The sequence below is a fragment of the Manis javanica genome, chromosome 14 (assembly GCF_040802235.1).
Source record: "Manis javanica isolate MJ-LG chromosome 14, MJ_LKY, whole genome shotgun sequence".
In the NCBI taxonomy this organism is placed as follows: Eukaryota; Metazoa; Chordata; class Mammalia; order Pholidota; family Manidae; genus Manis; species Manis javanica.
The window spans coordinates 61,823,320-61,839,934 of NC_133169.1; the positions used below are offsets into that span (position 1 = coordinate 61,823,320).

At 42.7% G+C, this 16,615-nt stretch overlaps 1 protein-coding gene across 6 annotated transcripts in view; it reads right to left on the minus strand.

Moving 5' to 3' along the window:
• The window catches only part of SNCAIP (synuclein alpha interacting protein), a 142,499-nt gene that overhangs the window by 33,357 nt on the left and 92,527 nt on the right, over positions 1–16,615 (minus strand). For all 6 annotated transcript variants that reach the window (XM_017663906.3, XM_017663910.3, XM_037005259.2 and 3 more), the window contains 2 exons: positions 2,469–3,331; positions 642–821 (listed from right to left, as the gene is read on the minus strand). In XM_017663906.3, the coding sequence (XP_017519395.2) occupies positions 642–821; positions 2,469–3,331 (1,043 nt within the window). The remainder of the gene's footprint in view (positions 1–641; positions 822–2,468; positions 3,332–16,615) is intronic.

Sequence of the window (16,615 nt, forward strand, 5' to 3'; positions counted from 1 at the left end):
TTATATTTTATGGAGGCAGTCACGGCAGTGCTATAAAAGACCATGTTTTCCTGTATCAGACTCTCTAGGTTTTAACTCTACCTCAGTCAGCATTCATTTGTGTAGTTTTTGACAGGATAATGTGCTCTGCCAGAGCTAAGCTCAAAGTCGGCGCTGATAGTCTAAACTTTTTTAGTTTGAAGGCCTTAAAATGGCAGATGTGATGCATTAGAAGCCCACTTTATTATCTGAAATACTCCTGAGTGCTATCATCCCTTAACATATACCTTTTCTTCATTTGTCTTGCTCATTATGCTCACATTAGGAAAAAATGAAACACTCTCAGATAGACCCAGGTGTGGTCAAGAATCTAAGTTGCAGTCACTGTGAATAACAAAATTCTTAGTTCCACAACAGATGATTTTCATTACTCTTTATTAGCAGATTTGAAGCTCATCCTCATAGCACGATAAATTGGAATTCAGTCTCAAGATCTCAAAGCACTTAGTAACTGAAAAGATTACTCCTAAGTGCAATATGTCCATTTGCTGTTGAGTGGTCTGTCACTCTCTCTCTCCATTCCAACACTTTAGCCCAATAGGAATCTTAAAAAATAGAAACCCAGCTTTTAGCTGTGGAGGGCACAGCACCCAACCAATCACCTTGATGGCCAGGCCTGCCGGCGTCAGCTTCTCGGTGTTTCGCTCACTGAGGCAATCCTCTCCCATCAAGGAAGTGAGATGCTGGAGGCATTCTGCATGTCCCTGCGATGCCGCTATGTGCAAGAGATTGTTTCCACTTTCGTCGTGAATTTTGTCTAGATTGTCGGCAGCTAGGTGTGGCTGTGCAAACAGTTAAGATCAGAAAACTTTAGTCAACAAATCAGAAGGAGGTGCCATGGGGGTTTTGCTCTGGGCCCTGGGAAGAGGACGACATGAGCTTCCAGGAGCTCTGGTGGTGGCCCTGGAATCTAAGGAGTCAGCATCCCTTACAATTCAGTCTAAAGATTTCTCATGAGCTTTTGCTACACTATGCTTTAGAACATGAGTTCCCAGAGATTTACTGTCAGGTGAGGTGTGGTGACAAGGCCAGGCCCTGTTCAAACAACTGCAGTGGCATTTATGGGAGGTGGTAGGTTCCCTGTCTGTCTCCCTGACTCCTCTGCCAAGTCCTGAGGGCTGGGCCATGTTTTATTCTCTGATGTATGTTTGTTGCATGAATGAACTACCTGTCTCAACTACCTGGTTTGCTTTACGCTGTGGAAAGCTGGCTTTGATGGCAAGCCTCACAGTGACTGCAGCTCCTCACGTTCCCAAGAGCCCCTCTAGGATTCAGCCCTTCCAAGCCCACTCCCGGGGGCATCCAGATGTGGCCTGGCCTTTGGTTTCATTGGTCTTCTCACCTTTAGGGAAGTTTAGTCCCCTCAATATGAACTGCTTGATAGAGACTATTGGGTGGTTTAAGAGGTATTACCATTTGGGAATCATGAAAACATGCAACATGGGATGGACCACAGAAAGGAGTGAACCAAAGCTAAAGAGAGAGGAAGAGCCAGGAGGAATGGAAAAGACATTTTCAGGAAGAAAAAAAAAATGTATTACTTTATTCAGTAAAACAGTTCAATCCTATCATCCTATTATAACAATAAGATCTGTGATAATAGACCAAGCACATTATACTTGTCAAAGAATGGCTTTACCCGAAGTGGGATCACACTGCCAAGCCATGATGATTTTCTTGAATGAAAATTTAATTAACATCATAGTATCAGCCCAGACTTGCCACTGTTTGATCCAAGTCTGGAAGCCAGGAAAGAACAATGCAGACAGATGGAGTGTGATTTCAGTTGAGTGCCCTCTGAGCCTAAGCAGAACAGACTTTTCTCACATCATGTTACTCTGGGTCTACAGTCTTGGAAAAGCTTCTTTATGCTCCCTAGACATGTAGAGCTGGAGTAACAACTCCTTGCAGGTCAGAGGGCAATCAAGCTCTAGGGTAAGCTTCTATCTGCAAATGCTTTCAAACGTCCTGGTCCAACTCTCCTGAATAATGATCCAGATAAAACAGAAGACCCTCTGTTCATGTACCTGGCAGGTCCACCATCGGCAAGAAACTCACATCCCCACAAATAACTGAGTGAGAGCATTGGGAACCATTTGAAAAGCAAAAAGAAAGGCATTAAGATCCAAGTTAACAAAAGAGCTAGGCTTTTCTTTCGTTTTGTTTTAGATCAAGTGTCCTTAATTCACTTCACCTCATGCAAAGGTCAAGTGAAATAACACTCCCTCTACAGCCATTTGTTTTTCCCTGTATTAATGCCCTAACTTTTTATTTTAAAACTCAAAAGTCACATCCTCCAACTAAAGCCACAAGTAAAGATTAAACAAGGATGGGAACAAATGCATCATTATTCTGTTACTAACAGATGGAGATGATAAAACCGGAGGCTCTAGAGTGTTAATATGTACACTGCATTAGATCATACTCACCAGGAGAGAGATCTGGCCTTCCTTAACGATGTTCAAGATGCTTTTAACTTTTTTCAGATACTCACTCCTTTCCTCTGGGCCTGAGGGGCTGGTCCAGCTCGTGCCCCCAATCTGCTCCTCTAGCTTGGGCTCCGCGGTTGAGGACTGCAGACGGAAGGCCCTGAGCTGGCAGTCTGGCACTGCCTTCTCAACTTTTCGACCGTGAGGCTCACTAAAGGTCTTGCTTAGGAAGTCCTTAGTCTGGTTTCCAGGCTCACACGCAGAGCCACATTTTCCCAGGGGTGAGCCCTCGGCTTCTTCAGTGGAGAGCTTTGGCTGGTCGCGTGCCCCGGATGATGCTTTTCTTAAGCGAGGGCTCTTCACGGGAGAAAGGACACAGAACGGCGTCCTGCTGGCTGGCGAGGTCTCAGCGCTTCCTGCAGAGCAGGCTTTGCCAGAAAGGCCGTTGATGCTTGTGCATAATCCCAAAATTCTTTTTTCTGACGTTACCTTAAAAGAGGCAAGCTGCTGACTGGTTTTAATGTAAGGCACATCCAGAATTTCATCCATGTCGAGGTCATAATGCTCCAGTTCGCCCAGCAAGGCACTGGGCTCACTGCTCTTACTTTGGGGGCCGCCCTCTCCGTCTCCTGTGCTGAGCTCCCCAGGCTGGGGGCCTGGGTCAGGATCACCCCCCTTCTGGAACTCTGCTTTCTGGTTTTTTTGATCATCACTTTCATTGTTTTCTAGAGTTTCTGGCTGATGTTTCAGTGGAGAAACTCGCTTCACGGGGCGGAACTTACTGTACACATCAGCGATTCCAGTGGGCTTTTGTGTGTTCGTAAGAAGAGTTGAGACGCTGCAGTTCCAGCTAGAGCTAGAAGCTGTTTTAAAATAAATTCAAAGAGAAGGCTATTAATTGAAACACTGAAAATATCTTGTATCAGGCAGACATGGCCGACTCAAGTTATGCTCAAGGTAAGCCCCTGTGTAAGGGGATGACTGACAGAGAACGTGTTTTGTAAAACAAATAGTTCATACTTACCATTGGAAAACAATGAATGATAAAAGTAAGTTATGACAAGCTAGCTCACAATTAGTTAAAGCAGTAACACTGGTAAAAGTAGACAGCTAATGAAAACCGACTTGGACAGATCCTTAGGTTTATTCCTTGCATAGTTACACCTCCTTGGCAGCATTTTGATACCACTGTGAAAAATGGAATTGGAGTTACATTCTGTTAAATGAACTTCCAAACTAATTCAGGGAGAGAACGGATGTACACCGACATGCACTTACATATGCACCCCACCTGTACACCCCCAAAGCTTACAGAAATCTTATAGATGAAGGGTAAATTATTTAATGTTGGGCAAACTTAAGCTTACCCATCGGGTGATTTACCAGGTTAGAGAGATTAGGAAAAGAGCAGATAGGAATGAAGAGGTCAGGAGCTGACCGGTTTATGGGAGGTAAGCCATGTTCGACCCCCTACTGTGCACTGCAGACTGAGTACCCCAGTGAACCCTCATTCAGGGGCTTCTCACGGTGCTCTCTGGCATATGGCACATCAACATACTAACACATACTAACACTTCACCATGGAACATGCTCTGTAAGATTCAGGGCCACCTTCCATTGTTGGGAAAGCTGGAAGCAAACACAGGGAATTTGCAAAAGGAGGGTGAGGTAGGCAGACTGGTTTTTTATTTTTCTCATTTCTGTACAGAGCTCCCAGAGGGTATGGTTTGCATCTGAGTAGGTGTCCGGTTGAGGTGGCATGCAAAGAGAAACAGCAACACATCTGGCGGTGAAGGATAAGAACCACCACCTCTTGCAGTTGGCCTTGTACACGAGGCCGCAACCATGCCTTCTCCTGATGCACGATGACAGAGCGACCAGTGTCCTTAGCTGTGAGGATACCGCTTCCTCTCTGGGATGCTCTCTTGACTCTAGGACAGATGATCCAGCACCCTTGGAAACTCACAGGCCACTGCTTTATGGATTTGTCCTCCCCTTCCATTTAGTTTATAGCATCCCCCATCAAAGGAGTGAGGTTTCAGGACATGCCCTCCAATGAGGGACTGCCCATGGACCTCTCCTCTTCTGAAACAACAGCCGGTGGGGAGTATTTAACCCCAAAGCATGTGCGTGTGTGTGTGTTTTGCTATGGGCATAGCCAGAGAAGAACCTGAAGTGGAGGTGTACCGAGGTCTACAACTTGTGACAGCCCCTGGCTGCCACTGATTTCTGCAGGGTAAGCAGCACACAAGTTACTGAAAGTCCCCAAGATTCAGATCTCTGGTCACTCTTCATCCTTTAGAGATACATTCCAAAAGGGTTCAGGGAATTCTGAAACTAAGTTGAGGAGCTGTTGGTGGGAGGCTTCTTTCCCCAAAATGGACCACAATCTGGCACAGGATTCAGAGAGCCTGCAGGACATAGTCTTCCTCCGTGCCTTTAGAATCCAAGAAGAGAACACTAGGAGCTGTGGAGGGGGGCCTGGATTCTGCCCAGTTAGGAATATAAGGACTAGGTATTAACAGGGAGTGTTCCAAAAGGGATGGAAGGTATGTGGATTCTCTTAGGTTGCTGCTTCTCTTCTCTTTGCTTGGCTTGGTTCTCAGTTGTGCACAGTACTTGGCACAGAGCGATTAACAAATACGACTATTATTTGAATCTCACTTTGCACAACATATTAAATCTCCTTTTAAATGCCCAAAGTGCATCCTTCTGAGGGATTTATGGCTTCATATCACAAGGGACAAAAGTCCTGTTAATAAACTCAGACGAGTAAAAACCACCAATAAGAGCTGGATTTTCTAAAGTTATTTGTGAAATGTAAATATGCAAAAGCAAAGACTAATTCCAGTCGGTCCATTATAAATTTAACAGTTTATCTATCCATTATATGTTCTTTTCTCCCTAAACATGTGAAGCTATGAAAAATTAATGTCTGCCAGAAATTTCTGCCAAGGCTTTCTCTTCCCTTCAAGAACATATGGCTACTTATTTAAAACAGCAGAGAGATAGTGGACATAGAGTTTATAATACATAAATATGTCTTTAATTTTATCCATTAATTTTTCTGAAAATCTTCAAATACAGTGGAGAAAATATATTCCTTGACATTTCTGAGATACATACTTATTATCAGGTAGGGTATTTGTTAATATTTTGCCAATTATCTTGATTTCTTTGCAACTTCTTGAAAATGTGCATCTCAGGATATAATAAAAAATTTTGAAACCACATAACCTAGTGGGTCAATACAACGAATGCATTGTACCAATATATTTATGTATCGTATAAGGTCGTGGGTTCAAAGGGCTACTCTTTTATGTTGGCTTTATTTACATGTGAAATTTTTTCCAAGTGATACAGGGAAATGGATACCATATGTTTCCCAGCTGTTTTGTTCTGACAGGAGCCATTAAGAACACTGTGGGAATGAATTCTGTCTGAGTCTTACAAAAACACTTCTCTTCTCAGAGGGGTCTGGAAACTGAGAAAGGGGTATCAACGTTAGGCTTGTCCTTCCTCTTATTCCAATGTATGACTCCTTTTTAAGGCTGGGAGTAAAATCTGTGCTTTCTAGTCTGTCTTTGCTACCAGGAAAGAAAACCCCACGCATGAAAAATGGAGCATCTAACAGGTTTCTATGAGAATGCTCCAATTTATTGCCATATCATATACCCGTCTTAGAAGAAGGGTAATATTAAGGTCTATACAGAACACATAACTCAGTTTATTTCTCCTAAGCTGGACCAATGGATATTTTAGGGACAAGAAAAAGAGCAGTTAATGAGTGGCAAGATTTTTTACTTTCAATTCTGTAAGTTTACTGAAATTTCATGTAACCTGTTGCCCTACACCAGCAGCATAATTAATCTCTTAAAATACACGGAAACCAAGTTCAGACTAACAAGGTTTTGAGGCTAAATGTATTTTCTGGAAACCACAAATAAATACTTCACATTAACAAACTTTAAATCCCTAACGATTTTATCTATTATCTTATTAGATCTTTCCAAGCTCTGTGAAAGCAGGGTCTGTGTCCAATTTCTCTCTCAATCCTTCAAAGTACCCAGCAGATTGCCTCACATAGCAGGTTCTTAATGACTTTTTGGTGGAATGGAGTCATTTTTAACACCTTGCAAAAGTAAACATGTCTAATATACTTTAAACCTGTCTACCTGATTATGTCACAAATTTTCTAAAATGGTCAGTAGGTACGTGAAAATATGGCTGAGGATGATTTATAGGCCATGATGATCTCTTGCGATCCAGCTGGGCTTTGGAATGTCTCTGATCTCCAGCAAGTTATTGCCAATTGCCTGCTGACCAGACGTGCTTCACCATTTATCTGACAAGCATTTAACATGAGGTTAGGATGTGCAAGTATTTATAACAGGCAGCATGCTCTAATCCAGGGGTCTCACCCCTCTCCTTCCCTGTCTGCTTCCTCCCTTTTCCCTCCTCATCCAGCACAAACACTGACTTCTACATGTGTTCCTGGCAAACCTGGCCTGCATCACGTGACCAGTTAGGCCATGGTGCGAGCCATCCATCTCCAATGCATCACTGACCTGTCTTCCCTTGAAAGTAGCCCTTCATCCCTCAGGCACCAAGTCCTGCTGTGGCCTGATCCTAAATCCCTCTCAAATCTGTGTTCTTCATCCTATTACATTGATGGGATTATACTGGGACTCTCCCAAAGCCTCTGCAAAGTTTTACCTACCTCTTTGGACTTCCTTACCCATCCTGAGTTGCATAAGTCTGCTTTTGTCACTTCTTGGCTCATAAATCTCAGGTGGCCTTGTACTGTGTAAAACATAGCCTCCTGTGGGACGCACTTCCCTGCAGTATGGAGGACGGCACACAGGACCATGCTTGGTACTCCCTGACTTAGAGAGTGAGCAGGCTATAGAGCTTCAACTCTTTCCTCCTCCTGATTAATTAAAGGAGTCTCAGCTTGGTGCTACAATAAATTTAACTCCTCTTCAAAACTTACAGTCTCCCTTTAGAATGATTAGACTACAGCCCTTGGGCTGAGAGATGTTCATAAGCAGAGACTCCTTACCCATTAAATGTGTGCACGTTCAACTCATTCATTCTAATGGTGACCTTGAAAATTCAAGTGACGGAAGTTTTCTACTTAGAACACTGACATCAAGTTTCTTTTAAAAAAGACATGTGCTCACAAGTAAGTTATTTTAGAAAGACATGTTAAATAAATAAGTGGTATACAGGTAAAGCAAAAATAACAGAGGAAGGCTTTGGGTGTGACACACATTGTGGAAATAATACTTGAATGACTAAGGTTTGGGAAACCCTGGCTTTCAGGATAGTTTCTAAATTCTTTATTTATGCATGTATATATGGACATATATGGTATGTAACAGTTCCTTTCCAAGGATACCTCTGTGATATTGTAGGCTCGGTTCTGGGCCACAGAAATAAGGCCAATACCACAACAAAGGAAATCAAATGAATTGTTTGGTTTCCTAGTGTGTGTAAAAGTTATGTTTACACTCTGATGTAGTCTATTAAGTGTACAACAGCATTATGTCTAACAAAATAATGTACATACCTTAATTAAAAAAATACTTTATTGCTAAAAAATGATACCCATCATCCGAGCTTCCAGGGAGTCATCATGAATCACTTTTGTTGGTGGAAAGTCTCGCTTCCACACTGATGGCTGCTGACTGACCAGGGTGGTGGTTTGCTGAAGGCTGGTGTAGCTGTGGGAACTTCTTAAGACAACCATGAAGTCTGCTGCATTGCTGACCTTTCCTTTCATGAACAATTTCTCATAGCATGTGATGCCGTTTGACAGCGTTCTACCCACAGAACTTCTTTCAAAATTGGAGTCAATCATCTCAAACCCGGATGCTGCTTTATCAACTGAGTTTATTCTAAACTCTTTATTGTCATTTCAATATTTTTCATAGCATCTTCACCAGGAATAGATTTCATCTCAAGAAACCACTCTCTTTACTTATACATAAGAAGCAACTCCTTACCCATTAAAATTTTATCATGAGATTGCAACAATTCAGTCACAGCTTCAGGCTCCAATTCTAATTCTAGTTCTCTTGCTGTTTCCACCACATCTATAGTTACTCTCCAATGAAGTTTTGAACCCCATTTCTGGATTTTGATTTAAAGTGAGATGTGCAACTCTTCCTTTAACCCAAACATTTAAAGAGGCCATTGCAGGCTTATTAATTGGCTTAGCTCCTACTTCTTCTAAAACTCCTGTTGATGTTGAAATTTTGACCTCTTTCCATGAATCACAAATGTTTCTAATGGCATCTAGAATGGTGAATCCTCTACAGAAGGTTGTCAATTTACTTTTCTTAGATCCATCAGAAGAATCACTGTCTATGACAGTTATATTACAGCCTTATGAAATGTATTTCTTCAATAGTAAGACTTGAAACTTGAAATGACTCCTTGATCATGGGCTGCAGAATGGATGTTGTGTCAGCAAGCATGAAAACATTCACCTCCACTACAGCTGGGTGACCAGGTACATTGTCAACGAGCAGTAATATTTTGGAAGGAAATCATTTTTTCTGAGTAGATCCTAACAGTAGGTTTTAAATACTTAGTAAATCATGTTGTCAACAGATATGATATCACCCAGGCTTTGCTGTTCCATTGATAGAGCAAAGACAGAGTAGATTTAGCGTAATTCTTAAGGGTATTAGGGATTTCCAAAGTAAATGAGCATTGACTTATTAGCCCCTAACAGGAATGTCAGCCTGTCCCTTGAAACTTTGAAGGGAGTCACTGACTTCTCCTCTGTACCTATGAATAGCGTGTTCTTCTGATAGAAGGCCATCTCCTCTACACTGAAAATCTATTGTTTGGTGTAAGTGGCCACCTTCTTGAATTATCATAGATCTTCTGGATGCCTGTTGCAGCTTCTACATCAGTACTTGCTGCTTCACTTTGCAATGTTGTTATGGAGATGGCTTCTTTCCTTAAACCTCAAAGCCAACCTCTGCTATAGTTAAATGTTTCCTCTGCAGCTACCTCACCTCTCTCAACCTTCACTGAATTGAAGAGAGTTAGGGTCTTGCTTTGATTTAGGCTTTGGCTTAAAGGAATGTTGTGGCTGGTCTGATCTTCTATCCAGACCAATAAACTTTCTCCTATCAGTAATAGGCTGTTTGCTTTCTTATCATCCGTGTGTTCACTGGAATAGTATTTTCATTTCCTTCAACACTATTCTTTTTCTTCAGAACCTGACTAACTGTTTGGTGCAAGAGGCCTAGCTTTCAGCCTGTCTTGGCTTTTCACAGGCCTTCCTCACTAGGCTTAATCATTTCTGGATTTTGATTTAAAGTGAGATGTGCAACTCTTCCTTTAACCCAAACACTTAAAGAGGCCATTGCAGGGTTATTAATTGGCTTAGCTTCAATATTGCTGTATTTAAAGGAATAGAGAGGTCCAAGGAGAGGGACAGAGATGGGGAACAGCCAGTCAGTGGAACAGTCAGAACACACACATTTCTAGATAAAGTTCACCATCTTATAAAGGTGTGGCTCATGGTACCCCCTAATAATTACAATAGTAACATTAGAGATCACTGATCACAGATCACCAAAACAAATATAATAATACTGAAAAAGTTTGAAATACTTCAAGGATTACCAAAATGTGACACAGAGACATGAAGTGAGCAAATGCTGTTGGAAAACTGGAGCTGACAGACATGCTCTACAAAGGGTTGCCACTCATCTTCAATTTGTAAAAAGAACAGTATCTATGCAGTGCAATAAAGCAAAGTGCAACAAAATGAGGTAAGCCTGTACTTATTGTCTAATTTATCTTCTCATCTCAGCACCCATCATTTCCACATCACCAATTTTTCCTGCACCTCCACTGCTAAACTCACTCTTTCTGGATATACCATGTTCTTCCCTCACTGTTCCCACCCTTGGGTGAGCTCCCTCTCTCCTAACAAGCTCTTACTGCCTTTTTGCCTGAGACACACACAGGCTTATCTCAAAGACCCCCCCCCCCTGGAGCGACCTCACTGGTATACTTCCTCTGAGTACCCCAGGGAACTGTTGCTCCTTGCTTCTCAGTGTCCTGAAATGCACTTGCCCATACCTAGAGCTGGGATTTATAAAGCTCTGTTGCAATGACTTACCCATGTAGCTGGCTCACTTTCTCTCTCCTCAAGGGCAAAGATTGCTCATGAACCTCCTTGTGTTTAAACCAGTCATCTGTCAAGCACAGCATCACAGCATCTCACAGATATTGGGGCTCAATAACTAAATCTTTTAATAAATAAATGAAATGAGGAAGAAAGGAGGCCAGGAAGGAAATTGCTAGACCAGATATGCAAAGTATAGTAAATAATGAGTCTTATCACAGTAAGTCAAACATTTAGAAGATATATTGAAATATCTTCATATATTTCCTATAATAAGTTCTAAGCTTTGATTTCTTTGTAAAATGAAGGGGCTATATGACATGATTGCTAGACCTGTTCCAACTCTACATTTCTATGACTGTACAGAATGTGTACAAATAACAGGGCACTTTATTCGGGGTGACTCACTATGAAACACTATAATTCTTCTGGATCCACGTCTTTCAACAGATCCTCACAAATTTATAATTATGAGGCTAAGCTGACTGCTGACACAGAACAACTCTTTGGCTCCTGGGACTGATAAATTAGTATTTTCTTAGGAAGATAATGTACAGTTTGCTATTACAATGGTGGATCCAGTTTTCAAGACTGAACGTCAATGCTGGTTCCCCAAATACCTCTTTATTTTACTTCTAAATATGGAGTTATGTGTCCTCATTAGAAAGAAAATTAGCTTTAGACATCAGGAAGAGAAAGAAAAGTGGCGTGTCTTTAGGATAAAATAGTGTTTCCCTACTGTTTATTGTTAAAAGGTTAATGAATTCTATTTTCCATAAGAAACCAAATGGTCAGCTTTAGTTGCAATTGCCTTAAAATGTACCTGAAATACACTCCACATCTATAGCTACTGGAAACTGAGCTACCTTCAAGGCCTTGCCTTCTAAGTTATCTAATATTCAATTTCCTTCCATTTTTAACACTTAGCAGGGGACATTATAAAAGATTACAGAGGGCCAATGACAGATTCATAAATTTTCTTAATCCAGCATAAGCCGAGATCTACAGTGGTCCCACATACTGTAAATACCTTAGGCTCTGTAAGGAGTGGGGCAGGTGACTCACACCATCTATGACAACAGGAAGAAGAGTATGGGGTCTGAGTGAGGGCTACTTGCGGGGTGATCTTCTGTTCCATCCTTGGAGGATAAGCTGTAACCTCATCCAAGAAAGGGCTGAATTAACCCTGGATTTGGAGAACTGTGTCAGGCCATCATGAAGAACAAACAGGCACGAGGCAGATGGTTTCTGGAACGTCCCTACAGACTTGTTTGGTCATCCCATTCGATGATACTTGCAGACTCTTTATTGAGTGCACTGTGAGGCTGAAGGAGAAGTACGTAGGATTTTCTAATGATAAAAACATCAACCAGTGATTTATTCACATTAAGATGTTAAAATACTATTGGAAAAGATTCAGTAATTTGGTTCTAACCTTCCCGCCTTTACATGCCTACTGATAACAAACAGCTGTTGCAAGTGTCAGATTCGGGTTTCATTATTCCTGGCCCTGCCCGGTATTGCCAAGACCTCCTCATGTGCCCTCTCTGCACCCATTTCTTTGTTCTGTGAAAACTCACAGAAATACTCAAGCCCTTACGACCCTGGATAGAAAAGACACTTCTTCACCAAAGAGGACATGTTCTATCATGAAATCAGACTCAATATTTTGACAACTTTAAACCTCTGGGTTTCAAAATTACAGTTCACATTGAATAGCAGTCAGTGGGTCTGAAGAAAGCACATGTTTTCAGAGTTATTCTGTCATCCAAAAAATATGCTGACCCTCACTCTGACATTAGCAAAAACCTCTCTAGTACATGAAGTCTTGTATTCGCTCCAGGCCCATTGAGCAGGTTTCCCTTCTGTCTCTTCCTCTCTGTGTTGAGCTGTAGAGCGAGATACACATTCCAGGGATAGTGAGAAGCCTGGTCAAGTAGGGAAGCACCAAAGCAGAGGAGAGCATGCTCGAATGCAGTGTTCCTAGCAAGGTCAGTGTGGTTTCTGCAATGAGCAGAAACACACTTAACCAGTTTTAACTGAAGGTGGCGATGTTTTAACAGTGCCGACCCACTGTCAAGGACAGAGAACGCCAAGTTACTGCTCCTTAGAAAAGAGAGAAGAGGCTACTGGAGGAGGGGTACCTCTACCCTGAACTCCCCATTTCCAACTGATGGTTCCAGAAATGGCTGTTTATAGTATTTCTAAATCTGGGGTTTATGTATCCATATTAGAGATGGAGCTTTAGACACCAAGAAGAGAAAGAAAAGGGGGTTATGTCTTTAGAGTACAAGAGTGTTTGTTCCCTTGATGTTTTTTTGAATAAAAGTTAAATGAACTCTGTTTGCCACGGAGCAGCAAAGTGGCAAGCCTGTGAAAGCTGGTCCCTGTTGGAGAGGGGCACAGTTTGGGGTCCCAAGGGGAGGAGAGATGGGAGGAATGCTATTGCTGGCCTGCAGCTGCCCCTCCTCTCAGCGGCCTGGACCTGGACCAGTGTACCCGGTGCCACGCTGCAGAGAGAAAGGGGCAGGTGCTCTGAACAAAGGCCATGTGCAGCTGGAGGCTCCTCCCAGAATAAACTCCTGGCAGATCCCCTCTGCCTCTGTCTTTCCATGCAGGTCAGTGCACACTTCACAGACACTAACAGAGGCAATGAAAGAAAGACTTATGTGCATTTGAAGAATTCCTCAAAATGTCATTTCTAAACTGGAATTTTCCTAAATGTCCTCCATGAAACACTTGAAAATTGCTAACACGATGTATTTGTGTAAAGCTTTTTATGTTCCTGAGTACAAAGCAAGCATCTGATTCCTTTACAGGTTTCTACAACAACTCTGGGGGATAATGAGCAGTTCTTATGTATTCCAAGTTGAAAATAAATGCAAACTCAGAGAATTTTAAGTGTTAGGTAGAGAATTACATAGCACGCTGACTGTGCAGCCAGGACTAAAGTTCCTGGATGCCAGCTTTCTTTCTATAACACCACAGGGTCGTCTTATCAAAACTAAAATGATTCCCTAAACATGCAATTCACATTTTCTCTATTTGGCCATGCAGTCCCAGAAACCAGTGACAAAACCTAATTATACTCATTTCAGATTCATTTTAACCTAATGCCAAACTATGCTCTCTGCCTACATTTTGGTAACCACTTACTTAATGATGAAGCTTTGGGGTGGCAGTAAAGTTAGGAGGATAGTTTTTAATAACAACTTTTGTTAGAAACAGGTGAGTGTAAGAATTTTCCCTACTTTGTTTATCTTCAGTGGCATTAGCCTAAATTTAGAACCATATTGTCATTGAGAATTTGTTTTTCAGTTGTCAATTCAATCACCTAGTTAAAGGGGGCAATTTATAATGTCAGCAAGAGATACAGGAATTTAATAATAAAGCTTGTTCAGAAGTGTTGAAGTAATTGGCAGAATGTGAAAATACTCTTACAGGGTTCCATGTACTCAACAAATGTTTGCATATGGTTCTGTGGGCATGTTTGTAGGTGAATGAAATAGATGTAACCTCTGCCCTCGTGGGGGAAGCAGGCAGTCAAATAAGTATACAGGAGAGTAGACAATTATAAAATGCAAAGTACTTCGAAGGAAACAAGCAAGGTATTGGAATAGAAAGCAGCTGAGAAGGCTGATCGTGGAGGTGACATTTAACCAAGACCTGAGGAATGAGAAGCCAATTTTGTGAAGATCTTGGGGGATCTTCACAAAAAATAGTTTGGGGGATATCTGGGTAGGAGGCACAGTGTCAGTGCCTACAGCAGGAGAGATTCTGGCAGGTTCCCGAGCTCTTGCATCCAGAGCAAAGGGGCCAGGGCAAGAGCTATCAGAGATGCAATTAGGGGAGTGTGTCATGGCCCCAACCCTCATCTGGGGGTCTAATGGTTACACAAAGAGTTTGGTTTATATTGAACTGAAATGGGAATATCCCTTGGGGGGATGTCACAGAGAAGTGAAATAATCTGCTTTACATTTAAAAATATCCTTCTGTCTACTCTGTGGGAAACATGAGGTGGGCAAGGATAGGTGGTGAAGAAAGAAGTGGAATTAGTTTAAGGCCATCGGCCCCCCAGATGAAAGGTAGAGGTGGCCCAGCCTCCCTGGAGGCTGTTGAGAAGGATGAAAGTGGACGGATGGAATAGACTGTGCGCACAGGAGACTGGTGCCTGGCTGATGCGGGGCGTGAGGGACAGGGAGCTTTCGGGCTCCAGCCGCTGGGTCCGTGCTTAGGGACTGAACGCCATTTACTGAGGGGGCTGTCTGAGGAAGAACACGCTGGAGAGGGGGATTCAGGAATTCCTCTTTGGAATTCCATGAGACACCCGGGGTAGCTCTCAATTGGGCAGCTGACTAGGAGGCCAGTGTGCTGAGGCAGGTAGCAGCCGCCTGTGGGTGGCATCTGAAGCCGTGATGGTGACAAATTCTCAACCCAGAGAGACTTAGAGATTAAGAGGAGGGAAGGTTCCACTGAATGCCTAAGTCCCACATGGATATCAAGGCCAGGGAGGGAAGGAGGTGAAGGAGTTGCAAAGGAGACTAAGGGTGATGTCAAGCATTAGTAGAAAAATTAACGGACGGTGGTATCACAAAGACAAGGGAGGAGAAGGTTTCCAGAAAGGAGTGGCCAATGGTCCCCAGGGGTGCTGACAGGCCATGAAAGAGGAGGGGTATCAGTGTCAATGGATTTGACAGCTGTGTGGAAGTTGGGACCTTCCCTTCCCTGGAGAGGGGGAGGTCCTACTGGAGATACTTAGAGTGCATGGGAGGTAGAGGACTGGATGAGGAGGCGCCTCAACTTTTGAAAGCAGGCTGGCTGGAAATGGGTGGGGTGGGGAGGAGCACAGAAACTGGGCAGGCACCGCTAGAGGAGCATTGCTTGTTTTGTTTTAAGACAAGAGACCGTGTTTGTGTGATGAGGGTAATGACCCCACAGAAAGATATTGATGTGTAGATAAAAGAAGAGATAATTGAGGTGTCAAGGTGTCAAACTAAATGGTGAGAAGCAAACTTTCAGCTATCCCATACCTCAATTATGATACAAACCCAAAGAAACAGTCTTCCTTTCTCACCTCTTCCCACATTCATGCATCCGTCCATACCCTAGACATAGGGTATCCACCTATACCTGAGATACATACTTAGCACCAGAACCAGGCCCTGGAGATTCCATAATGCACAGAATTACACAAGAGACTTTATTCAGTCTACTAGAGAAGACTGATATGAAACCAACATCCCATTATCAGTATTTTAAAAACACAGATATGTAAAGGGGAGGAAAAGTATATGGAACTAGGAATTAATAGAGCAAGTTGGGAGAAGCCCCAGACACTTGTGGCTCTGAAGCACTTAAAATGTGGCTGGTGGTATGTGTTAAAATGAAATAGTTTTGACTTACTGCGTTAAATAAAAGATACTAATTTCATTTGTTTATGTTTTTAAATGTGGCTACTACAAAAAATGTGAATTCCCTAAGTGGTCTGCATTATATTTCTACTGGACAGTGGTGGTCTACAGACAGCATCAGGTACAGGGAGCCCAAAGAGGTGAGTGTGAAGGTGAAGGAGAAAAGGCAGGACATGTCATGTGGAAGAACACAGTATGCTCAAAGACCCAGAAGGCTCCTGATGTGACTGGCAGGTGGATGGTAAGGAGAGTGTCCTGAGAGGAAGCTCGCTGGTCCAGGAGATCACTTAGGGCCCTGAAGGCCAAGTAAGAGCTTCCTACTGTGCAGTCTGAGAACCACCATGGGGAACTATTGGCTGGTTTTGAGCATGCAGAGACATGATACCTCATCCCAGACCATGGATTAGCACCAAGGTGGGCTACGTCAGTGCCTCTCAAACTTGCCTACGCACAAGTGAATCACCAGAGAGCTTGACATAATACAGATTCTGAATCAGGAGTCGGGGGGAGACCTGAGAGTCTGCATTGCTAACAAGCGCCCAGGTGATGCTGAAGGTGATCGCGGTGGTTCTGGTCCTGGA